The sequence below is a fragment of the Pongo abelii genome, chromosome 10 (assembly GCF_028885655.2).
Source record: "Pongo abelii isolate AG06213 chromosome 10, NHGRI_mPonAbe1-v2.0_pri, whole genome shotgun sequence".
NCBI lineage: Eukaryota > Metazoa > Chordata > Mammalia > Primates > Hominidae > Pongo > Pongo abelii.
Genome location: NC_071995.2, coordinates 4611359 through 4637916, shown reverse-complemented (window position 1 = coordinate 4637916; position 26558 = coordinate 4611359). Strand labels below are relative to the sequence as shown.

Sequence of the window (26558 nt, the reverse complement as noted above, 5' to 3'; positions counted from 1 at the left end):
CTCCTTTAGATTGCGCCTCCGCTGGCAGTGAAAGGGAAGTCCAGCTGGCCAGCACTTAACAACTCTCATTACACCATCACAGCATCAAATCCGCACAGCAATCTGATTATAAAGGAGGTGTTATTGTCCCTGCTTTATTGATAACAAACTCCAACGTAGGCATTGTTGTAGGAAAGTGAATTTAAGTCAGCCAAGTTTATAACAAACAAACAAAACATAAGACAAATATAAGACTAAGTTTTCAAACTGTCAGATTAATTTGGGGTAGACAGCTTCTGAGTCTTGTGACTTGGCAAGGGAAGAGGCATATCAAGTTAGAAAGGGAGCATGCAAAGTCTATATTCAATATAGCATGTGCACTTATTGTGAAAGAAAAATCTCAACAGATGAGGATGAATAGACTGAAGTCGAAGAAATGGAACACGGTAGTTATTTCCACGTAACTGGGGTTTCTGGTTACTTGGGGAGGGGCAGGGATTTTGTAACCACTTTTCTGTTGTTTAAATTGGTTATTGTCAGAACATAATTCTGTGATTTAAAACAAAATAGAGATTTAATAAAAGTAATGTTTATATCCTGCCTGCTTCCCAAATGTATTTGTAGTACTTTGCAAAGTACATATGCACAGAGTATTTCAGAACATGGATTTAATGGTATTTACATTATGTTTAGTATGTGCCAGGCACGATTCCAAGTACTTTTATAGATAAGCCCTTTCAACCCTTACATTAATTCTGTGAAGCAAGTAGTATTATTGCCTCCAATTTAAAGAAGAGAAAACTGAGGCATACAGAGGTTAAAATGTCAAGGTTACTCAGCTATAAGTGACAGAGCTGGGATTTGAGAGTAGGCAGTCCAATTCTAGTATCAATATTAGATACTGCCTCACAGTTAAAATAAAGATAAAAAAGAAGTCAGAAAATATGCAAAGGGGGAAATGACTGCTAGAAACCAAGAATAAAATAATTACAAATTCAGTTCCGAGCACCTTGGCAGCCACGATAAATGAAAACTGATAAGTTACACAGCTTTCAACATCTGCGAAGGGAAAACAAGTGCTTTGTGGGAAGCATTACTTTCTAGCTGGAATTTCTTATAGGATTCATACATAAAAGACATAAAGGTCTTACGTCCTCAAAAATTGATCTGCCAGAGAGAGGCCCGGATGGAGGACACAGAGGCATGCGGTTGCCATGGCAGTGTGGTCCTGGCTGCTGCGGAGGCAGGTGCCAGGGTCTCCCTTGCCTCAATGTGAAGAGCTTAGAAAGAGGAGGAGAGGAGAACTCCCCTGGCCATCTCTGTCACCCCAGCCGCCACATTTTACACAGCCAGGAGGGAAACAGAGGGAGAGAAGGGAAGGATGATGCGGAGCGGAAATATTAATGGTGGGAGAGAGGAAAATGAATGAAAATAAAGATACTGATTCAAAAGAAAGTGAAGAATACGAAGATGACTCTGAAAAGGACCTGGAGTGGTTAACTAATGAAAATGAAAAAAGTGATGCCAGCATAATAGAGATGGCTTGTGAGAAGGAAGAGAATATTAACCAAGACTTAAAAGAGAATGAAACAGTAATAGAACACACCAAACAGCTTTCTGATCCTGACAAATCTTTGCAGGATGAGGTCTCACCAAGAAGAAATGACTTCATTTCGGTACCGAGTATTCAACCTTTGGATCCCATATCAGATTCAGATAGTGAAAACTCTTTCCACGAGTCCAAACTAGAAAGCCAGAAAGACTTGGAGGAGGAAGAGGATGAGGAATTAAGGGGATATTACAGAGAAAATTGTGCAAGCTAACAAGCTTCTACAGAATCAAGAACCCATGAATGGTAAAAGGGAGTGAAAACTTAAGCTCAACGGCAAATTAGTTGATCTGAAAGTTCCTCCACTAAAAGACATTAATACTTACAAAAGTTATTTTGAAAATGAAAGAAATATATTTGGGAAACTGTCACAGTGATGTATTTCCAATGATTTGGGACAAGAAAGTGTGCTCCTGTCACCTACTAATGGAAGCTATGAAATAAACAAGGATAGGACAATACTGGTAGAGAGAGATGGAAAATTTGAACTTCTGAATTTACAAGACATTGAAGAGTCAGGGGTATTTGCCTCCCATTAATAATGCAAATAGTACAGAAAATGACCCTCAGCAGTTGTTACCCAGATATTCCAACTCCTGTGTCAGTGGTATCAAGAAAGAAGATTCTGCAGCAAAGATTGATGCTGCCACTCACTCATCAACAGGAGAGCCATTGGCTTATATCCCTCCACTTACAAGTTGGCTTATATCCCACCACTCAACAGCAAGACTTGTCCAAGCTCTGCTGCCAGCTCAGATCGAAGTAAAGGGAATGGGAAATCTAATCAGGACAGTCTGCACGTATCTCATCAGTGACCTCAACATACTGTCTTTCCCCTCGACAGAAAGAACTACAAAAACGAGAACAAAAGAGAGAAAAGCTGAAAAGAGAGGAAGAGCAACAGAAAATAGAAGAAGACAAAGAAAAAAAGAGGGAGAATGACATAGTATTTAAAGCATGGTTGCAAAAGAAAAGAGAGCAGGTCTTAGAAATGAGGAGAATTCAACAAGCAAAGCAGATTGAAGACATGAACAGCAGAATAAGTAAAACTTTTCTGAAAAATAAGTTCATACAGATATGAAAGCTGAACTTCATTACAAAAGGGAGTCTGGATATCAGCTTATGAAAGAAGTAGAAAAGTGGTTCAAGAACTACCCTTGCAAAAGATGCAACATGCAGATGACTTTCCAATTAGGTTCTAAGAGGCCTTGTGAAAATAAAATGATTCCTATTTTGTTCAGACTTTGAAGGAACAGAAAATAGAAAACGATCAATTCATTTTTTCAACATGTAACTTTGGTATTCAAACAGGGCAAAGATACATACACAAACACACACAAACCCTACAGACTGGTCTCACTTAAGACTAGACATACAGAAATCTTATGCAAATCTTTAGCAAATTAAAGACACCAAATTATTTAATTTTAAAAAATTTTAAAAATTGAAAATCCAAGAGAAAATTTTGAAAATCATCCATATCCTTACTAAAAAAAAGATATATATGTAAACTAAAAGTTGAAAACTCAACCCTAAGCTCTTCCAGGCTCATCTCCAGTGATAACCACTTTTAACAGTGTGGTGCAAATCCTTTTATATCTTATTTATATTTATATATTTACATGTCAAAAGTTTCATTATTCAGTTTTTTCACTTACTTCATCATGGACATCTGTCTAGGCCATTACATTTAAATCTCTCTTTTCAAATAGCTGCGTGGTATTACAGCGTTAATTTATTAAACCCTTCTTCATTTGTAGATGTTTAGGTTGGTTCCAATGTTGTGCTAGTTAACAGTGCAGTAGTGAAGATGTACATTCTATGGGAACATCTGTAATCTGTAGGAGAGGTTCTTCAGAGGGGAATTTATAATTTTTGAAGGTTTAGAGTGAAATGTTTGGTTAAAGATGCAAAAGTATCCTCCCAAAAGATAATATGAATTTATAGCTCCTCCAACAATGTGTGAGAGTGAATGGCTAACACTGTATGTGGTGCATCGACTTATTTTTTTCTTCAAACTAATAATATACATGCTTGTATATGAGCATGTGTGAGACATAATAAGAAATAGATATAGGACTCTACCCCTAGCTTTTGGCACAGAGCTCCTAAAACCTTTTTAATTTCTTGAGTGATAGGGGTTCTACATGTATCTCTTGTTCTAATAATTGACTTTTTATCCTGGCTTCTGACACAGAGCTCCTAATCTTTTGGAACTTCTTAGGTGATAGGACTCTCTTTGTTCTAATGAGATGACTCTTGATGGGCTCCTGAATAGGGGCTGGTTGCCAAAAAGACTAAGCCATGATTAGAAGCTAGGAACTTTCAGTTCTAACTCCTTTCTTCTAGGAAGGGGGAAGGGGCTAGAGACTGAGTTAATAACTTCAATGACTATGTGATGATGCCTTCATAAAAATCCCCAAGCTGCAGGATTCAGAGAGCTTCCAGGGTATGGGAAATGTGGTGTTGGGAGGGTGGCGTGCCCCCAAGAGGGCATGGAAGCTTCACACCCCTTCCCAATACTTTGCCTTGTGTATCTCTTCATCTGTGTCTTTTATTATATTCTTTATTAATAAACTTGTAAATGTGTTTCCCTGAAAAAAAAATTGATACGCCAAATATTTGGAAACAACCATCTAGTAGTCCTTTCTTCAGCCTCAGGAAGCTTTCTCTGACAGCTCTTGCCACCTTAAAAGCTGGTCCCAAAGTCCCTGTGTTGTGTATCTTTAACACAGCCTGTGTATATCTCTAATCATTGTATTCACCATATTATTTTATCTTTCTGTCTCTTACATTAGATAGTAAGCAACCTGAGGACAGGGAATGTTCACTAATTGTTCCTGGTACCCAGGACAGTGACTGACACAAAACAGATCATAAATGTCTATAGAATGGTACATATTCTCTATAGTGAACCTGATAGAAGCCAAAAGAACACAATATTAAATAAAGTTCAGTAAATGCTGTGAAAATGTACTCCAGAGCTACTTTTTTGGATCCTAGCTTGAAAAAGTATAAAACCTAGAGGATCTGGGGCAGTGAATTCCAAACTTCAGAATGACTGTGGTTTCTGAAGTGCAGACTCCTAGCTACTTCCCAGAAATTTGGATTAGGAACAAACTACAATTTTTCAGAGCCCCAAAGCAATTCAGATACACATTTAGTTAGTTTTGGGGCTCACTGTTCTAGGATAATTCCATATCTACAGAATATGAGAGCTTGAAAGCACCCTTATAGTATTTGGATACAACTTTCTCAAATTATAGATGAGGCAACTTGGGCTCAGAGAAGCGAAGCACCTTGTTCAAAATCATACTGGTAGTGGTGCTAGCTGAGCGCAGCCTAGAAGCCGGATGACCTTGTATGTGAAGGGAGAGAAATTGCAACAGGAAAACTCAGATGATGGGACTGACATGGGACCCACCTTTCTGGTGTTCATAACAGCTTGATCCAAAGTCAATGACTTTAACAGAGACTTGGCCCTTTTGGTATAGCACTATATTTTCCTGGAGAGAAGAAAAGACATAGGTCAAGCTACAGTAATGCTGCCCTGGGCCCTCTGCTTACCTAAATGCTCCTCATCCTTCAGGGCCCAGTTCAAATAGGACCACCTCCATGGGCCTCCTCCCACATCCTCTCCAAAATCCCATCATCCTCCCCTCTGACTTTCCACTGGACTTGTGGTCGGCGTTTCTCATTTGGACCTCATAGTCACTGCTTTTCAGAGTTTCCTTTGCATATATTTTGTCACTTTCCCCCTATTGATTCTGCAACTCCTGAAGATTATGACTTTGCTTTTATCTTCTTTGGCACCTGGTTCTAGGCCTTGCTTGCATGGCCTTAGAAATGCCATTGACTGAATTTGTTCAACATTCCCATTAAATGCCCTCCCTTGACATACTGCTATGACAGTAGAGCACCAAAAAAAAAAAAAAAAGTCAAAGGCAATGATTCGATTGGAGTTTGTGATTCTTATGCAGCCTAGGGAATAGAATGGGTATTTCCAGAGTGTTTCCATGGCAGGACGGAGGTGGTACTCACGGGCTTGAGATCGCAGTGGATGATTTTCTCTACAGAAAGCATTTGCAAGCACTTCAAAACAGAGAGAGTGAAGCGCCGAACTATCGACAGACTGAAGCCTTGAAAGTTGTTATTCTTCATCAACTCATACAAGTTGATTCTGGAGAAGAGGGGGAAAGTGATGCATATGGGTGTAAAGAAATATATAAGGCTGAGTTTGAACCTGCAAACAATCTTGTATCACCTGGTTTCTGTCTAGTAGCAGGCAAGCCTCAGACCAGGAGGCAGGGCTTTCATGCCCTTATAGACTCAGCTTTCCCACTGAATCATGGTGGGCCCAGGGTGAAACTGTGTCAGACTCTAAGATGTCCCCTCATTTCTTATGTGACAAGGCCACTGAAGCACTTTGTTATGCAGGTGGGTTAAGAGGTTGTCCCAAACTTCTGAAATAGTCATAGTTCCTCAGGCCCTTGGGAGGGACCCAGGAAGCCCACCAGTCACTCAAACAAGCAGCCACTCCTGCCCAGGCCTAGTAAGGGCTGTCTAAGGACATGAGGTTCCTGACAAGTAAGGAACAAGAGAGTGGGCAGATGGGGGCTGAGGCCAAAGGGAGCCCCTGCTCCACCCAAAGTGTGGCTGTTTGGTCCCACCTAACTGTTCCCTTGAGAAATGAAAGCTCGCTCTTGCCAGAGAATCTTAAATTCTCTAGGGTGGCAGAAGTCTACTATATTATATGACGTCTACAGACTTATGAATGTTAGAAACTAATATTAATACAATGCATTTGAAAAAGAAACATTTATTTGTGAGCTGCCAGTTGCAACCTCTGTGCAAGCTGTGAGATGGGGAGAGAAGGGAAAGAACATGACCCCAAAATGGCTCTGCAGCAAACTTCTACTGGTTCCTCCTCATCTTCCATTTCTAAGATCGTCTAGCTTTGGTAGTATTTAGCAAGCCACTCATTCTTAATGTTTTTTTAGAGATGGGGTCTTGCTATGTTGTCCAGGCTGGTCTCAAACTTTTCGACTCAAGTGACCTCCCAACTTGGCCTCCCAAAATGCTGAGATTACAGGTGTGAGTCACCATACCGTCAGAGCCATTCATTCTTTTTTTGTTTGTTTGTTTGTTTGAGACAGAGTCTTGCTCTGTTGCCCAGGCTGGAGTGCAGTGGCACAATCTCAGCTCACTGCAACCTCTGCTTCCCACGTTTAAGCGATTCTCCTGCCTCAGCCTCTTGAGTAGCTGGATTACAGGCAGGCACCACCACGCTCAGCTATTTTTAGTAGAGATGGGGTTTTTAGTAGAGATGGGGTTTTTAGCACAGTTGTGTTATTAGTAGAGATGGGGTTTCACCATGTTGGCCAGGCTGGTCTTGAACTCCTGACCTCAAGTGACCCACTCACCTTGGCCTCCCAAAGTGCTGGGATTACAGGCACGAGCCACCACGCCTGGCCGCCATTCATTCTTAAGGGCTGCAATGGAGATGTGAGTCTTGGCTCTGGCCCCATCCTGACTAGTCACCTGGGCAACTCCCTCATCTCTCTGGGCTTTGGATTCCCCCTGTACACCCCTGGCCCTCTGACCTCCCAGAGCTCTTTTAAGCACAATGACATCCTAACTGTGCACTGTGATTCATGGCCAAGAAAGGCAGACCGAGCTGTCCATTTGGCCACAGAGAAGATAATTTACCTCTGCATATCAGAGACTCGACCATGCTTTGTAATAACCAGAAATGGTGAGGAGAGTGTCACCTTACCTGTTAATTCAAATGTAGCTGGTTCCTAGAATTTCACCATCAGCAATGGTGTCATGGGAGCACTGAGCTACCAGCTTGCTGAATCCAGTAACACTCTGAGAGCTCTCCCCTGATTATTCTCCTTTGCTAAATGCATTCTGGATTTCTAGTTTTATATAAATTGCATCAGATGGTCTTCCCAGAGAGAAAAATAATCAAATTAGCATGCCCTTGCAATTAGCATGCCTTGTCAGCTCCAATATTCAGCCAGGCCATGCCAATCTATTTAAGTCAGGCTCTGCTCTCTTACCAAAAATATCTGCTGTTATCCTTATTTACTCAAAATCAAAACCCTTTTCCCACTCTGAGCAGCCAGCTTCCTGTTCCTTTGGGATTCAGCCTCTGCACAATCAGGCCAGAAAGCCAATGAGTGGGGAAAATGATCGCAAACAAAGAAATGTCCTTTTTGACTATTTCAGTTTAGCTCTTGAGGAAAGAGACCTTGTTTTGGTCATGTCACCTGGCTTAGTACCCAGCACCAGGGAAGTACATCACAGGTATGCTGGCAGGTGACAGGCATACCAAGATGGCCTGCTTTCATCCCAGCCTCCTTGCTCCTGGGCATTCTGGATAACTGAGTGACTGTCATGTCCATTCTAGTTACTAAATATTCACATCCAGAGAAATCTAGTGTTCTGACCTCAAACACTATCACTTAGGTAACTTTTCCAGAGAAAATGAGTTAAGAAGAAAAGGCAGCTGACCCCAGGAGCTCAAAGGTGATGCAGAAGTGATTGCGAAAGTAGAAAAAGTCCTTCATATGCACCACATTGTAGGTGTTGTCTTTGTCCTTCTTTCTGAGAGCTTCCAGGATCTTCAGCTCCATCAGGGCCTGCTGGTGAAATCTGAGGTGATTGGGAGTGGCAGGCAGGGTGGGAAATGGGGACAGAAACATCAGTGTCAGGTCCCGCTGCAGCGGTCAGTCCCTCCCCGTGACCCCAACAAGACTGTCTAGTGGCAGGAAGCACTAAAAACACCACACTCTCACCTCCTCTTTGCCCCCTCATGGAATAAGATGGGTAGAAACAGAAAAGGGAAAACAAAAGGGAAGATTGGAGGGAGAGGCACAGTCAGGAAGGGCTGGCCTTCTGCAGGGGCCAGAGTCACGCAGTCCCTCCTCTGTGGCCTGTGTCATCCCCCAAGCCACACCTCTTCTTGTTCCTGATGATTTTCAGGGCCACCAGCTCATTGTTTTTGTGATCCAAGCACTTGGCCACCTGTCCAAAGGACCCCTTCCCGATCATCTCCAGAACTTCATAGCGGTAGGCAATGTGATCATGCAGGACCTGTGGAAGCCAGACCGGAGGTGAAGAGCAAAGCCATGGGCTCCCAGGCCTTCCTGGCACATGGCCCCGGCATTCCCATCCCCAGATTATGGCTCAGTCCTGGAGGAATGCTCTAACTACACTGGGCACTTGTGCAACTCTCGCCCTCATCTCATTGCGACTGCAATGGGGAGCTTGTTGCCTGGATTCTTTGGCCACCCATGTGGTGCCAAGGAAAGTCCCACAGGCTTGATCCATGTCAAGCAGCACAAAGAACACTGGATGGTCTTAGGAAACTTGGGATCTAGTGCCAGTATTGTAGTTCTAGTTCTAGTCCTCTCGTTTTCTGCAGGTTTTAGGACCTATAAAGTAAGAGGGTTGGACAAAGTGGCCCTGAAAGTCCCTTTTATTTGGACATTTTATGATTCTTGAAGTTAAGCAGCATCTCTGGTTTGGGAAAGTTTTATTTCTGACCCCTGATGTGTCTCTATCAATTAGAGAAGGCATTAGGTCTCCTCTGCCTCTTCCTGGCCAAATTTGTTTCTCCTTTGGACTTACTGGGATTTAATCCTATCCTGGAGTTAGCGGTACAGAACTTGGACCTTTCTTGGTGAAGAGAAATACTTCAAGAGCCAGAATCACCCATGTCTCTCCCTATGCTGGAAACTAGGGAGCAGGGGGTTAACCAAAACCACAAGAAATTTTCTATTAAAAAGACTTCAGCTTTAGACAAGCAATTTATCCATTCTGAGCTGCAGTGCTGTTGTCTGTAAACTGAAGATGCTGGATAAGATTATCTCGAAGGTCCTCAAGCTCTGTGGGTCTCTAATGTCTAGTGTTACACTCATGAGTTTGGAAGAGGTGAAGGACTGTTTGTGTACAAGTCCTCGGGATGTGTTTGAGAATGTGCGCCAGGTGTCTGTTCATATAGGAGGAATCAAGACTGAATTTGAACACGTACAACTTTCCTGATGTATGGATGTAGGTTAGTCTACTTGTAAGGGTCTGTCATGAGAATGTATGGGAAAAGGACAGGGACAGGATCCACACACATGTTGCTATAAAATTACATATGTGTTTTCTTAGCATCTGTGCTTGCCTTCTGCATACTACCACTTTGTGTCATAATTGTTCGTTCGCATGTCAACTTTGACATTGATTATGGTTACTTAAAAGGAAGAACCATTTTGTATTCATTTGTGATAGCTTCCTTTATATTTCCAGAGTCTAATAGATGCCCAAGTTTGTGATAGATTATCAAAACATAGGCATTCAACAATTAACATTTGTTGACAAAATAAAGTGAGAATGCAGCTACGTTGCTTGCTTGGGAATTTGGCTGTGTGCAGTATGTATTTGTGTGTGTACTGGAATGCAATAAGGATGGTGATTCTGAGCTTACAGAGAACACACATTGTCCCTTTCTTCCCCACAATGCCCCCACCAAAAAAAAAAAAAAAAAAAAGCCTTTTCTAAGATTTGAGACTGAAGAACTGAGTTCCAATGAATTAACTTAAAAGTAGTACTGACACCCTTAGGGAATTCCCCAGAGACCCTAGACTCAGGTCGGGTGGAGCAGAGGAGGGAGCAGGGAGGGAGGGGTTGCGGAGGTCTAGCTGAATCAGAGTTAAGATTTATACTGGAGATTCCCAGCCGGGCACAGTGGCTCACACCTGTAATCCCAGCCCTTTGGGAGGCCAAGACTGACGGATCGCCTGAGGTCAGGAGTTTGAGGCCAGCCTGGCCAACACGGTGAAACCCTGCCTCTACTGAAAACACAAAAATCAGCCAGGCATGGTGGCGGGCGCCTGTAATCCCTGCTACTCTGGAGCCTGAAGCAAGAGAATCGCCTGAACCCAGGAGGTGGAGGTTGCAGTGAGCCGTGATCACACCACTGCACTCCAGCCTGGGCAACTCCATCTCAAAAAATATATATACATATTTATATTGGAGATTCCTAACCAAGGGTCCACTAACCCCCTATAATTTTATGTATGCGCAGGTTGTCCTTTCTGAGATGAGGACCTATAGCTTTTATCAGGCTCCCAAAGGGATGCTTGGCCGAAAATATTGAAAACGGGCTCTAGAAGGCAGCTGTGTGACAGAAACGAAATCCTTGCTTCTCAAAGTGTGGTCCAAGGATCAGCAGCACAGGCATCACCTGGAAGCTCAGGCCCCAGTCCCAGACCTGCTGGATAAGAACTTGTATTTTAACAAGATCCTCCAAGTGGTTTGTGTTCATAGTAATGCTAGACAAACACGGCCCTAAATGCTGTTAATAAAATCTGCCTCTTCTATGATCCATCAGACTCATCTTGTCTCTTAAATCCAAGTTGCGATGAAATGTTCAGAAGAGGAAATTCCTGACAGTCCACAGCCTAGTGGACTAAGCAGCACACATCCCAACATGCTCAGCCCTGGGAATCACTGCTCAGCTTTCACCTTAAGGCTGGGAAGAGGCACTGTCCTGGGGAAGCCAAGGGCTACAGTCAGAAGAGGAGGAGGAAGAGGAGCTGTTGGGATCATTTTTTAAAAAAACAGAATGAAATTAAGCTCTATGCACCAGGGTCTACATGACAAAAGCTTTTTTGTCTGTGGAGGAAGTGACATCTACTATAAAATAGAAAAGAGTCCATGTATGGGCTTGTATTGAAGAGACAAAAAAGGGAATATTGGGAAAACTGCTCCTTATTTCAGTCTGGCCTTTTCCAGTGGGCTATGCAGGGAAGGAGCCTGTGGGAGCTCACCCAGGATGCAAACCGGCTACCCCAAGTACGCTTGGGGGAAAATCTGTCTTCCATTAGTAGAGTATTTCGCATACTAAATTGCATGTTTCCCCATTTTCAAACATGGTATTTCTTTGGTTTGGCACTACCAGAATACTTCAGGACATCTAGTCTTCAACATATCAGCCCCAAATACTACAAAATACCCCTGCTTTTTTCCTTTCTAGACTACCTCTTGTCCCCGGGCCCCTGCAGGTTCCCATGGCCCCCACCGCCATCACCTTCAGATAGGAGCCATGCTCATCATCAAAACTCGTCTTGCTCAATTTCTCAGGAGCCATGTCGAGCTTCTTGGCTTCAAGCCCCAGGAACCACAGCTCCGCGTAGCCCAGGATTTCACTTTGCTCGTATAGAGACAGCTGGTTCTTAAAAAGCTTTAGGGCCTCTGCGTGAAAAACACTACAATTGTGAGTTAAGTTGAGGCAGCATGGGATTTTCCCAGGATGCAGACAATGGCATCCCTTCCAGGTCACGAGCCCTCAGCCTGTTCCCCAGCTGGGTGGCTCACTGAGGACCCTGCATCTGGCATCTCACAAGATGGAAGTATGACAAGGATAAATGTCAAGGTCTTGTATTTATTTCAACAAATCAAGAAAAGAACACAAGGACGGGGAAAGGGAGAGCTCAGTCCCCAAACACCTGGGGGTTAGAGCAGCGTGGGTAAAAATTCCAGGAGTAAGATTAGTGTCAACACTAGTATATAGTTTAGGTGGCAAGTTGCCCAAGTTAATGTGAAATTAAGCTATAATTAGTCTGTCTTGAGAGGCTTTGAGAACTGTGATGTCTGCAGGGCCAGACAGGTAACATAAAGGCAACATTAAAGGCCCAGGAGGCTTCACGCTGAAATCTGCAGCTGAATCAGGAAGGACCTCAGATTGCAAGGAGAGATTATGAGTTAGGACTTCTCTACACCGGCCAGATCACATCGGCGCTCTGCTGCGTGGTCAGGGGTAAAATTCACAGTAACTGATGAACTAGAGCATTCTCAGAGAAAAGAAACTAGGATTAGGACAGGGGGTACCATATTATTTGACAAACTGCTGAAGCATTAGAGAAGGAACTGCAAGGAAAAAGAAAAAAGACTTATAGGGGACAAGACTTCTGTTTTCATATAAGTGAAGGGCAGTCAAGTATAAGCTGAATAAGGCATATTCTTTGCCCAGAGGACAGAGCCAAGGCATAAGATAGCAGGGGGGCAGATGGCAGCTCTGTAAAGGCAGAACTAGCTCAGGACTGAAATTACCTCTTCATGCATAGTTCCCGGAGTTGTTTAAGAACAACAAGCACCAATTTCAGTTTCTAAGCTGTGGCAGAAGAGCTGTAAAGCATCTGATGATGACGCACATAGTGGATGCTCGGTGGATTTGGGTTATCTTCCTTTGCATCCTAATAGGTTATGAGCCTCTGAACCCCATTAGAAGTCTAGCTACTGGCCAAAAACCCACGTGTAATCTTTCAGGCCTGACCACAAGGCAATCCACAAAGGCTTCACCTGGCAAGCCTCACTGGCAAAGCTGCCCTCCCTGCACCAGAGCTGGTGCACAGCCAATGCATTGCAGTCTCCGGAGGAAGCTACAGCCAAGGACTGAGACCCCTGGCTGGCCATGCTCTTCTACATGTCTGCATTTCTAACCAAGATCCCCCTACAGAGGCTCCTCTCCAACACCTCCTTATCAAGAAGAAGGAGCAAGCTTCAGCACCCTGTGCTCTGCTCTCAGTATTCAGTACCTTTCCAATCCTAGCTCTTCCACTCTCTCTGCCTTCCCCCTGGCCCCTGGGTCCATAAAATGACAGGAGCCTTGTGTCTGGGCTCCTTAGGCAAATGAGACACTTCCTTCTGTCTGCATTGGTACATCCCGCCCTTGCCCAGAGCCACTCCATGGGGGAAATTCAGCCTCCTATTCAGCCTCTTGCTTATACTACCACAGTCAGAGGTTCAACGCTTAACTTCTACTTTCCTCTTGGCTGGCTGCCTTCATTGACTACTCTGACACCTGGCAGCTTAGCTCACTCCGGCGCAGCTTAGCTCTTAACACCCTGACCTTCCATAACCACCTCCCCACCCTGCTACTGCCCCAAAGGCATACCTGCGGCTGTCAGAGGCACCTTGTGCTTCTTTGGTGACTTCTCCTCTGCCTTGGGATCCTGGGTTTTAATGCTAGGGTGGAAAGGTATTTCTGAAGCCTTGAGCTCTGAGGCCGGCATCTGATTGTGAGCTTGATTCTCCTGTCCAGGAAAAGAGGTTTGCAATAAATAACTACTTAGGACTCTCCTGGGGACCATAAACCATTTATTTAACCAAAGACACCCACCTTCAGCCAGGCTCTTTACCTATCTCTCCAGGGAGAAAACAGTGATTAAGAGACAGTAGGTTCTCCCTACCTCTCTCCCAAAGGAAGCATCTGTCTGACTCACACTATTCCTGGGGAGACCCCTGTACCTTACAGTATGCTACTGACAACCCCAGCAACATCTCACTATGGGAAGAGATGGGAACAGTTTTTCACTGCTACTCTTAAGAAGGTGAATTCTCAACTAGACAAAGTGACTTGCCCAGGAGCACACAGACTTATGTGTGGGTGACACCTCTTTCAGTTGGCACTTTCCCACATATTATCTCATTTGGTCCCTAAACAAAAGAAGTAGGAGGACATGGGAGGAAACTAATATTTTGTATGGTTCCACCTTTTATGCACCAGCACTTCGTTTTTCCTTTCCTCAATGAATCCTCTTGACAGCTCTAGAGAGGGCCCATTTTGTAGCTAAGAAAAGGTCAAGGACTTATTTGCTCAAGCTTACAGTCATTATAAAGAATGAGAACAGGACTAGAACTCAACTCTTCAGCGGCTACTATGCTTTTCCCCACCATCCTGGGCTTTTCTAAAACTGGCTTTGGACTAAAACCAGGTCTTTCACCTGCCTTCTCAGGGTCCAGTCCATCTGCACTCACCTGATACAGCAGGGATGACTTCAGCAGGACTTTCTTACTAATGTGTGGGAAGCTTACCATATTCTTCTTCCTCTTGGTGTCCACAAAGGGGAGTGAAGTAACACTGGTGTTCTGTAGAAAGAGAAATTGCATACGTTACAAAAGCCTCAGGCAAGAAAACGTCTCCAGGGGTCATTTCTTCCAGCCTCCCTTCCCAATTCCCCAACAAGAATGAGCCTAACCCCAATCTGGACATAAACCTATTCTTAAAGTTCTTGGCAAGAAATGCAGATTCCAGAGCAGCAGAGTCAACAAACACATGGGCTCTGGGTTTGAGTCCCTGCTCTACTACTTACTACCTGCAGGCTTTCAACAGCTCACACTGACTCTTTCTCAGAATCTCAATTATTTCATCACTACCACGGGAACAAAAATGGGGCCTACCTTATAAGGCTTTTGTGAGGTAAATGAGTCAATATATAGAGAGTATTCTGTAAGTGCTGGCCATTATTATTATTACTCCAATATCTTCCCACCCTAAGGCAGGGAAGTTCTTCCTGTTACATCACACAAATCTTCCTCAGTGCAACATAAGCTTCTGTTTCCTCTATGACTACATTATTGGCTTGACCTACTCACTTGGATCCCTGCCTTCCTGCACGGATTGATTGACTGATTAATCAGGAGAGAGGTCACAATAGCTAAAATTTGGAAACAACCTAAGTGTCCATCAACAGATGAATGAATAAAGAAAGTGTGATACTTAAACACAATGGAATACTATTCAGTCATAAAAAAGAATGAGAACCTGTCATTTGCAACAATATGGATAGAACTAGAGATCATTATGTTAAGTGAAATAAGCCAGGCACAGAAAAAGAAATATCACATGTTCTCACTTATTTGTGGGATCTAAAAAATCCAAACAATTGAATTAAGGGAGATAGAGATTAAAAGGATGGTTATCAGAGGCTGGGAAGGGTAGTGGTCAGAGGAGAGGTGGGGATGGTTAATGGGTACAAAAACATACACTGAATAAGACCTCGTGTTTGCCAGCACAACAGGGTGACTATGATCAATAGTAATTTAATTGTATCTTATTGTATGTAACACAAAGAATAAATGCTTGAGGGGACAAATACCCCATTTTCCATGATGTGATTATTACACATTGCATATCTATATCAAAACATCTCATGTAGCCCATAAATATATGCACCTACTATATACCCACAAAAATTAAAATAAAAACATTTTAAAAAATCATGTGGAGATGGGGCATGGTGATGTGGATAGAGTGTTGTCATCATGTTATGATACATGTTATGATAAACTGGCCAAAACTGCCTGTTCAAAGCTATCCTGGCCACCCACCTCTCCTCATTCTCTCCTAGAGAAAAGGAGCTGACCATCACTCCCTACCTTATGAAAGACTTGGGTCATTCTGGAGTTCTTGATATTGGAAGGTGGCTTCTGGACTTGAACCGAAGGTTTACTTCCAACCTGGATCAAGTGGAAGAAAATAGGAACAGTGCTTGGCATGGCTTCATCCCACACTGCATATTTTTGTTACATTACAATAAACAAACTATGCTTGAGGCCAGCTCTCCTGACCCCCAAGCTAGGAAGAGCCAAGAGAGGCTCCAATAAGTACTCAATGAATGTATGAATGGATGATTATCCAAACAAATGATATTTCCCAAAGTGTTCATCCTGGATGGGTTTGGCCTATGGTGTTCATGCTTTAAAAAAATCAATATGGCCTTTTCTTCCAACGAAATCTTAACCAGAGACCCTGGTTACGGTAAGGAGTAACAGCTGAGCTGCTCTTGCTCTTTAGAAAAGAAAATGGCCATTGCCTTGCCTGGAAGTCTTTTCACCCTGAGCGTGGCTCTGAAGGTGGCATAGTGGAACCCACCCAGTGGAACACAGGCACCCAGCCTGGACACCAGTGCCCTGATCAGAAGAGACTTCACACCTAGAAAGGGTGAGGAGGAGAAGACCAAAATACTAGAGCAGTGTGTCCCAGAAGGTGGCAAGCACCCCGCAGAGGAAGGGGGCGTAATGTGTACAGTACGCAGATAAAGAGTTATCTAATGGGGATGGATTTACTGTAATATCCATTTGAAAAACTGTAATGAGCACATTGAACTTGTAACGTTGTGGTTGTTATTATTTAGGATGAGATTAAACTTTAAATTAAAAAAAAAGTAAGGCCAGGCATGGTGTCTCACAGCTGTAATCCCAGTGCTTTGAGAGGCTGAGGTGGGACAATCACTTGAGGCCAAGATTTCCAGGTTATAGTGAGCTATGATCGTGCCACTGCACTCCAGCCTGAGCAACAGATAGAGATTTTGTCTCTACAAAAAACAATAATAAAATAAAACACAGTGTGAGGACCATGTAGGCGTAGGCGTGGCAAAAACTGTGAAGCTGGCACTCAAATGACTGAAGTCTAGCAAACAACAGGCTACAGCTTGAATCGAAGTTCTGGTCTTTGAAGCCAAACCAGGGGTTCTCCTTCTTCCAGACCTCCCCTATGGAGTTGAAGGATGTTTATCCAAAGCTGACACACAGCTGGTATCAGACCCACTTCTGTAAACATTTGGCCACATTGAAATAACAACTGGGTACAACACTTAATATCATCCAGCACAGCTAAGTCCTGCACAGCACAGTAATGATGAGGACTATTTGGGACAGTCAATCTTGACCTCCTGGAATAGGGAGGTAGTCTGAGGGAGAGAGGGTTGCATAGAACATGGGGCATGGTCTCAGACCACGTTAATTCGCTAGTGTGCTATATTTAGGATTCCACTATTGAATGGAAAATGATATCTGAGCAAATATTGCAATTGCAAATCTCAGAGTCTCAATTTCTCATCAAGTAGGTTTGTGGGGATGAATATTCATTAGCATCGTCAATAACAGGCTGACATTGAGGATGCGGTAGGGAGACTGGACAGATAAATGAAAGGTACATTAACAGAATACAGCCCAAACTAAATACGAAACAAAGGGCATGAACAGTGAGTATCAACAAAGAAGGAAAAGATCACTGTGAATGCAATCAGCCCAGGAGGATGGTGGTAAAGGGGGTGCTCTTCTGAATGGGTGAGGCTTGGTCTGGGCTTAAACTGAGAGGACGGGTAGAGAGCATGCTTGCTCAGTGAAACAACACCATCCAGGCACACTCCAGGGCTCTTCCCTGCTCATGCTGGGTAAGCAGGAGCAGGGGGTTGACCATGGGGCATGGAAAGCACTGAAAGACTAAGACGCTTGGTCTTTATCCCGTGGGCAACAGTGAACCACTAACAATTTGTATAGCTGGGGGTTGCATGTGCAAAGCAGTATTTCAGAAAGACCCCATTAGCAGCAATGTGATAAAATAATGCTCATGGGTATGGACTCTAAAATCACACTCTTTCATTTTGATTCCCGGTTCCACTACTAATTGTTTGAACCTGGGCAAGTTATTAGCCTATCCTCGTGTAATGTGGGGATAATATTAGTACCAACCTCAAAACATTGTGAGGATTAAGGGAGTTAATATGTGTAAAGTGCTTTGCACATGCTAAAGTTGTCTGCCAGAGTTCATTTTCCTTATTTGCAAAATGGAGAGAGCGATCTTTGCTCATTTCCCATGAACAGGAAAACCACGGACTCAGAGCTTAGCTGACAGAGCAAAGGTGTGTGTGTGTGTGTGTGTGTGTGTGTGTGTGTGTGTGTACGCAGCCCAGGAGTTTAGCAGCCCCAGGTGACCAAGTGACCCTGAGGACTGGTGGCTTCTACATCTCTGCACACTTGTACTCCATTCTCAAATACCCATAGGTCACACAAGTTTATGAACTTGCTGATTGTTGGCTGTCTTTCAGCAGCTTCCTCAAGAGGCACACAATGCCCCATAACAACACTTAATTCGACCAAGGGATCACTCGGAGGCAAGAGGAAGCGGGTGTGCTCTCCCATATTCACAGCTGCAAGACAGGATTTTTCTTGAAGAAAGTGAGCTTTCATGACATTGTTATTTCTAAGCCAATAAAACAGGAATCTCCTTAATAGTCCTGAGCTCTGTATCTACATCTAGAATCTCCTATGTAACAAAAGATTTTATTCACAGGGGTCCAGAGCATGGGGGTGCTTCCTGTGCAGTCCAAGACCTGGGCACTGGAGAATGGCTGGGTGAAGCCTCTGGAGGGGACAGATCAGAAGAAAGGGCATCAGCGAAAGCCAATGCCGTTTTCTTGTTTCTAGAGATGGTGTCTTGCCCTGTCACCCAGGCTGCAGCCTCAACCTCCTGGCCTCAAGCAATCCTCCCACCTCAGCCTCCCAAGTAGCTGGGACTACAGGTGCATGCCACCAAGCCCAGCTAATTCTTATTTTTATTTTTATTTTTGGTAGAGACAGGATCTTGCTATTTGCCCAGGCTGGTCTCGAACTCCTGAGCTCAAGCAATCCTCCTGCCTTGGCCTCCCAGTGTTGGGATTACAGGCATGAACCATCATGCCCCCAGCTGAAGTTCTTTTCAGTTCCCCTTTTTGTGACCATCACAGCTCTCAGAAGCCTTCTAAACAGCCAGAACTAAACTGTGAAGTTTCTTTATCTTCCACACTTTTTGTATGAATATGTACTGCTTTTATCATTAAAAATACCATTTTTTAAAATTATTATTATACTTTAAGTTTTAGGGTACATGTGCACAACGTGCAGGTTTGTTACATATGTATACATTTGCCATGTTGGTGTGCTGTACCCATTAACTCATCATTTACATTAGGTATATCTCCTAATGCTATCCCTCCCCCCTCCCCCCACCCCACAACAGTCCCCGGTGTGTGATGTTCCCCTTCCTGTGTCCATATGTTCTCATTGTTCAATTCCCACCTGTGAGTGAGAACATGCAGTGTTTGGTTTTTTGTCCTTGTGATAGTTTGCTGAGAATGATGGTTTCCAGCTTCATCCACGTCCCTACAAAGGACATGAACTCATCATTTTCTATGGCTGCATAGTATACCATTGTTTAAAAGCAAAAGATATTATAGCAGATAACTATAAATGGTTCCATGCAATGCAAGGGAGGAGAAGGCAATGATAAATGCAGCAGCACTCTCTCCATGAGACCCTCGAGAGAGTGGAATGGGCTCTAGAAGGAGGCATCAAGGAAACTACGCTGGGAGAGCCTCAGTCTATAGAAACAGCAATGGTGGGAATCAAGAGAAGGGACAGGAGATGCTGGGCTCACAAGTAGGCTGAGGCCATTAAGATTCTCTCACACATAGGCCCATGCTGGAGTCTTGGGATTCCCTGGGGTCTCCGGCTGTGCTTGCCATCACTAGGAGATAAACCCACAGGATCTGAACACTGCGGTGACATGCCACAGGCAGGCCAATGTCAGGTGAGGGGTGCTCCAGTCTCAAGTCCTGACCCAGGGCCCCTCCTCTGCCCTCTTGTGAGTCTGTGTTTTGAGCTAGCTAAGCATTTGGGTTCTCACACCTTTTGTTTTCTCAGAAGAAAAACAGCAAACTCCATCCTTATGTTTCAGCTAGCTCACCCTTCTCCAATAGAAACTGAGTTCAGCTTAAAAGCTGATTAGAGGCCAGGCGCGGTGGCTCACGCCTGTAATCCCAACACTTTGGGAGGCCGAGGCGGGTGGATCACGAGGTCAGGAGATCGAGACCATCCTGGCCAACACAGTGAAATCCCGTCTCTACTAAAACCACAAAAAATAAGCTGGGTGTGGTGGTGGGCGCCTGTAGTCCCAGCTACTCAGGAGGCTGAGGCAGGAGAATGGCGTGAACCTGGGAGGCAGAGCTTGCAGTGAGCCGAGATCGCACCACTGTACTCCAGCCTGGGCAACAGAGCAAGACTCCATCTCAAAAAAAAAAAAAAAAGCTGATTAGAAAAGGAAGGGGGAAAGTTGAACCCAGCTTACGCACCCCGCCCCCTACTCTGCACCTGGCATTTATGCAAAATAGCTACAAAGATGCCAAACTGTTCCTTCCCCTTACTCAGTCCTGTGATCCTGCTCTTCTTGCCTCAAAGGTTCTTCCAGCAAGAGCTCCCTTCTGCTTCCCCAAGCCAGAAGGATGCACAGAATCACTGAGTTGCAATGGACCTTGGAGATGCATTCATTCTTAACGTGTTTACTGAACATATCTACGTGCCTACCAAGCAGTGTGCCAAGCACAGATCACACGGTCCAGGCTCCCTAGCAGTAGAGCCCAGAAACCTGTATTTTAAGCTTCCCCAAGTGAGTTCTGTGCAGGCAGATTTGGGAGCCACATTCTAATATAATCCCCTCCTTTGGAACTAGTCTCTCCCACCTCTGAACTTTTGTTTTTCTTTGTGTCATTGATGTTTATGTATCCTTTCTAACTTTTTACAAATTTTTCTCATCTTCCCCCAGGAAATTCCATGGCAACAAACATTAGGCTTTCCACAATGTGCCAGCCCTGGAACTTCAAGACCAGTCCCACTGGCTGGGTCATCAGCGGGTCCTACAGAACCCACGCTGCCTGTCAGTGTCCCTGCCATAATTACAAGAACGCAAAGTGAGCTGGGACCAGCTCCAGAGCCAACCGTGGATTTGCTGCACGTCTCAGGAGGGAGTAGAATTTCACTGAGTGTCATCTTCCCTGACACTGCTTCTTTGTATGATGTCAGAGGGAAGTGCCTCAATTGCAAATTCATATTAATGAACACAAGCTGACAACCATCTCACTTTCAAAAGTGAGAGTCAAGGCTGGGCACAGTGGCTGATGCCTGTAATCCCAGCACTTTGGGAGGCCGAGGCAGGTGGACCACCTGAGGTCGGGAGTTGGAGACCAGCCTGGCCAACACGGTGAAACCCTGTCTCTACTAAAAATACAAAAATTAGTCGGGCGTGGTGGCAGGCGCCTGTAGTCCCAGCAAAGATGCTGTGACTGAAGTACAGAGCACGGGGTAGCGAGTGGCTTACAAATATTAATACAAGAGGGAACACAGAGGCTTCCTGAAGAAAGTGCTGCTATGGCTGAGGCCCAAATGCAGGTGGACGATGGGGACATGGACTGGGTCACATGGCGTTGGGGTGGGTGATGGGAGAACATTCCAAGCAGAAACAGAGCAGGAGCAAAAGTGCTGAGATGCAGAACAGTGCCGTGTTTGAAAATGGCAAGACTTGCAAGGGCAGGAGCCAAAAGGCAGGGGTAGAAGCTGAGGAATGAGAATTGTTTGAACCCAGGAGGTGGAGGTTGCAGTGAGCTGAGATGGCACCACTGCACTCTAGCCTTGGTCATGGAGCAAGACTCTGTCTCTTTTTCAAACTTCAAATTATCACGATTTCTCACTGTGAGCGGCATAATTATGTGACAATAAAGATATCCTTTCACCATTCTTTACCCACCACGTCCCTAGTTCAGGCACCTATTGCAATGGTCTCCTAAGCAGTTTTCTTGCCTCTCCCCAGTCCATCCCATCCTCTACCCTTCCTCCTGAGTGGCCTCAGAAATTAAACATGAGCATCTGATCACATTAGTAAGTTGCCTCCATCTCCTAGCAACTTCCCAGGGGGCAGAAGTCCTGGTTCACAAAGCGCCCCCAGCCTCAACCCTCGTCATGGCCCTGCCCCTGACTTGTGGCTCCTGCCATTGCAAATCTTGCCATTTTCAAACACGGCACTGTTCCACGTCTCAGCACTTTCGCTCCTGCTCTGTTTCTGCTTGGAATGTTCTCCCATCACACACCCCACCACCATGTCACCCAGTCCATGTCCCCATCGTTCACCCGCATTTGGGCCCCAGCCATAGCAGCGCTTTCTCCAGGAAGCCTCTGTGACCATTCCCTCTTGTATTAATATTTGTAAAAGCCACTCGCTACCCCGTGCTCTGTACTCTATCACAGCACCTGCAAAGGCTTGTTAGACAAGGTTGTTTTACTGGTTTCTTCTTCTGGTCTATAAGACTCTATTTTATTTTATTTTATTTTATTTGAGATGGAGTTTCACTCTTATTGCTGGAGTGCAATGGTGCCATCTTGGCTCACTGCAACCTCCGCCTCCCAGGTTCAAGTGATTCTCCAGCCTCAGCCTCCCGAGTGGCTGGGATTACAGGCATGCAACACCACGCCTGGCTAATTTTGTATTTTTAGTAGATACGGGGTTTCTCCATGTTGGTCAGGCTGGTCTCGAACACCAGACCTCAGGTGAAACTCCCACCTCAGCCTCCCAAAGTTCTGGGATTACAGGCGTGAGCCACTGCGCCCGGCCAAGACTCTTTACTAAAAGACCTAGGTCTTATCTCAAAGCCTGACATGATATCTTGCATTACAGATTGAGCATCCCTAGCCTGAAATGCTCCACTGCTGAGTGCCGACAATGACACCACTCACGTGCACAAACTTTGTTTCATGCACAAAATTATTTAAAATACTGTATAAATGTGCCTCAGGCCATGTGCATAAAGTGTATATGAAACATAAATGAATTTTGTGTTTAGAGTTGGGTCCCATCCCCAAAACATCTCATTATGTATATGCAAATATTCTTAAATCTAAAAACATCTGAAACTCAAAACACTTTTGGTCCCAAGCATTTCGGACAACAGATACTCAACCTGTAGTGGGCACTTAAATATCTGCTAAAGGAGGAGGAAAAGAAGGCGAGAGGGAAGGACAGGAGAGAGGGAGGGAGGGAGCAGGACGTTTCGGGACCCAGCACTTGTCCTGAAAGATCTGAGACAACTCTAGGCTGTCCAGGGAGACAGCTGAGGCTTGACTTCAGTCCTTCCCCCTCCTGGTGGTCAGTCCATCCTTGCCCTGTTCTAGCCTCATTCCTCACTGCTAGTGGCTTCTATCCCCAGCAGGAATCAGTGCTCCCCTGCTCCCCGGCCCTTCTTTTGGAAGGAAAGCCTCTAATCAGCGAATTCACACGAGAGAATCTTCTCTGCTCATGCCCCCTCTCAAAGGCAACTGCAATTTCAAAGAGAATGCCTGGAAAAGGAAGCGCTTTGTTCCAAATAAATGAATTGCTACTCAAAGGAGACAAGAGATGGTTCATGGTAGGAAAGAAGAACCTGTCTGGCAGAAGCCCGTTCCCATTACAAACTGCACTGACCTGACCACATAATCTCTGTGTCAGAGTGGCTGAAAGAGGTACCCTGAAGGGTGGAATTCCCGGTCCCATGTCTCACTTCAGTGTCTTGTCCATAGGTGCTCTGCCTTCCCCTCTATTCTGCATTCTCATCATGTCAGGCCCTGACCCCCAGCAAGCACAGGCTCTCTCACCTTGGGTATAAAGCTCAGTTTACCCAAGGACCACAGGGGAGTATATGTCCTGCCCTTTCACACCAAGACCCAAAGGATAATAGGACTGGTCCCTATTTAGGGCTAGTTAGAGCAGAACTCTAGAAGCACTGGCTCATCTTATTACCTTGGACCGAATGCTGGATGTCCTCAGCTGGGCTGTTCAGGGAAGATAGCAACTGGACTCTCTGCAGGCCTCAGGCTACCCAGCCTTTTCAGAAAGGCACACCTCCATCACACCATCTCGCCTCAGTCATACTTCACAGGCGATTTTCCTATTTTCTCAGCTGACTCCTCCTTGCCTCTTCCTCTTTCCCATTAAAAAAAAAAAAATCCCTAAGTGCCTGGTGGTTGGACGGGCGAATGAAGCTCAACTTCTGTGATATCAGCTCACAGCTTCTTCCTTACAGGCTCTGTCATCCCTTCCCAGAGGCCAGAACTACCAGGAGTTAAAAATAAATGCATTCATGCAGGGAGGGGGTGTGACCAGGAGAAAGAAACAAACTCTTTAGGGATTTTCTGCAGAATGCAACTAGTTAGACGATTAGGCTCAGCAGAGCATCACAAAGAACTGGGAGGGAGGGAGGGAGGTGTCTGGGCTCCTAAGGGTCCCCATCTAAGGGATTAAGCTACCCTGGCTGCTACAGACCTTGAACAAATCACAGCATCTCTCCCACTGCCATTTGAAGCTAAGAGTCTGCCCTTAAAGCCCCTTTGCTGTGCATGAGGAAGCCCAGGATGCCTAGATGGAGAGGAGTCGCCTCCAAATCACACCAACAGCCACAGCTGCACCCCTGAGACCCATTAGTGGGACGAATGTGGCCAGCCTCTTGGGAGGACCAGATTTTCCTCTCGTTGATGTAGTAGCCTCCCTGGGGTCCTACCCACCAGCTCTGTCCCTAGTAGAGGTGGAAAGAGGAGGCCCTGCCATCCTTGAGATAGGGCAAGAGCCTGGAGGTCCAGACAGCTGGAGTCAATTACTAATGCATTCAGTACAGGGCCTTGGGGAGATTCTTTGTTTTCTGGACTTCTGTTAAATGCACCTTGGTAAATCATGATCCTGAAAGTGACCTTAGGGCATGTGTAGTATAATGCCTTCATTTTACAGATGGAGAAAGGGAGGCAAAGGTTATCCAAGTGACTTGTCCAAGATAACACAATTAACAGCAGCAAGCCCGTCTAGAACGTAAGCCCTCTAGCGTCGTTTTACTGTCTCATGCTGCCACCCAGTGATCTCCTCTGACCTCTTTGTGTTCTGCCAGGAAACCGGGTGACAAGGGATTATAAAGAACTTCCCCTCCAAAGGTCTCTAATTAAGAATAAGATCATGCTTTTATTCTGATAGTGCCTGAATTCAGTTGACAATAGAGACATTCAGAAAGTAAGCATTTCTTCTATAAATTAGACACTAAATTTCCTATAATATAAAGTGGATTTATGCCTCATGTAGGAGGGTTTGAGTAGATAATTTCTAAGGCTCTATTTCTATCAATTTAGGTAGAATGCCTTTGCATGCTTTTGTATATGTTATTTCTTCTGCCTGAAATGCCCTCCCTCCAGTCCTTGCATAACTCCAGGGGGAATGATTCATTTAGATGAAAATATGAATAAAGAGCCCTGTAACTCATGCCATGTGACAGTACTAAAATGACTGGCATGTCAGTGAAGCATGAAATGGTATGCTGGGCATTAACCAATGGCTTAAGAAAACTTTGTCTAGACTCTCAGAGAACTGTTTTTACCTGCATGAGAGCACTCCCATGCCTCAGTGTCACTTGGCCATTGTGTGTTTTATTTTTTATTTTTATTTATTTATCATTATTATTATCATGCTTATTATTATCATTTTGAGACAGAATCTCGCTCTGTTGCCAGGCTGGAGTGCAGTGGTACAATCTCAGCTCACTGCAACCTCCACCTCCCGGGTTCAAACGATTCTCCTGCCTCAGCCTCTCAAGTAGCTGGGACTACAGGGCACGCCACCACGCTCAGCTAATTTTTGTATTTTTAGTAGAGACGGGGTTTCACCATGTTGGTCAGGATGGTCTCAATCTCTTGACCTCATGATCCACCCACCTCGGCCTCCCAAAGTGCTGGGATTACAGGCGTGAGCCACTGCGCCTGGCCCATTTGCGGTTTATGTCACCCTAGACTGTGCATACTGTGAAAGGAGATGTGCATGTTTATTTTTGTATCCCAGCACCAAAAACAATGCTTGGCTCTCAATAATCATGTATGGGATGATTTATAAAAGAGTTCATCAGTCAAGGGTCATTAGGCCTCACAGGATAGAGAAAAGTACACAGACCTCAGAGTCAGACAGATTTTGACTGGCATTCCTACTCTGCCACTTGCTGGCTGTGTGGCCTTGGCAAACCATTCATGCTCTCTCAGGCTCAGCCGCCTTTTCCACAAAACAAGACTAGTAAAAAGTTAAAAGATACAAGACAACAAGGTGCTGTGGGTGAGAATTAGCAAAAACTATAAATACCAGAATCAGATCACCCCCAATATTTCCGAATACTTATATTTCCAAATATAATATCCAGGTATTGGAATTATCAGGTAAAACTTATAAATTAACTATGCATAACTTGCTTAAAGAAATTAAAGAGCCTAAAAATGTGAGTAAAATGTAAGACTCCATGCAAATAAATTTGTTCATTTAAAAATGAACAAATTAGAATTTTCAAAACTAAAAAATATGACAGTTGAAATTAAAAACCAAATGAATGGGCTTAATAACATATTATACATAGCCAAAGAGAGCATGAATGAACTGGAAAAGACAGGTTTGAAGAAATTAACCAGCAAACAGCACAGAGAGACAAAGAGATAAAAAAATCTGGTCAGAGATTATAGACGTAGAGGATAAAACAAGGTTTAACATATGTTT

The 26558-nt window shown here is 44.4% G+C and overlaps 1 protein-coding gene and 1 pseudogene across 22 annotated transcripts in view; one reads left to right on the top strand and one right to left on the bottom strand.

The window, feature by feature from the left end:
- RAD51AP1 (RAD51 associated protein 1) overlaps positions 1-26558 on the bottom strand; it is a 77962-nt gene that overhangs the window by 8973 nt on the left and 42431 nt on the right. For 13 of the 22 annotated variants that reach the window (XM_054526702.1, XM_054526697.2, XM_054526698.1 and 10 more), the window contains 8 exons: positions 15806-15886; positions 14405-14515; positions 13542-13680; positions 11676-11839; positions 8553-8689; positions 8108-8248; positions 5630-5768; positions 5013-5094 (listed from right to left, as the gene is read on the bottom strand). In XM_054526702.1, the coding sequence (XP_054382677.1) occupies positions 5013-5094; positions 5630-5768; positions 8108-8248; positions 8553-8689; positions 11676-11839; positions 13542-13680; positions 14405-14515; positions 15806-15886 (994 nt within the window). Of the gene's footprint in view, positions 1-5012; positions 5095-5629; positions 5769-7364; positions 7506-8107; positions 8249-8552; positions 8690-11675; positions 11854-13541; positions 14119-14404; positions 14516-14625; positions 14702-15805; positions 15887-26558 lie in introns of those variants that run through there. The other 9 variants (XM_054526703.1, XM_054526704.1, XM_054526705.1 and 6 more) reach the window with 6 other exon arrangements.
- LOC129049031 (coiled-coil domain-containing protein 181-like) lies at positions 1377-2669 on the top strand (annotated as a pseudogene).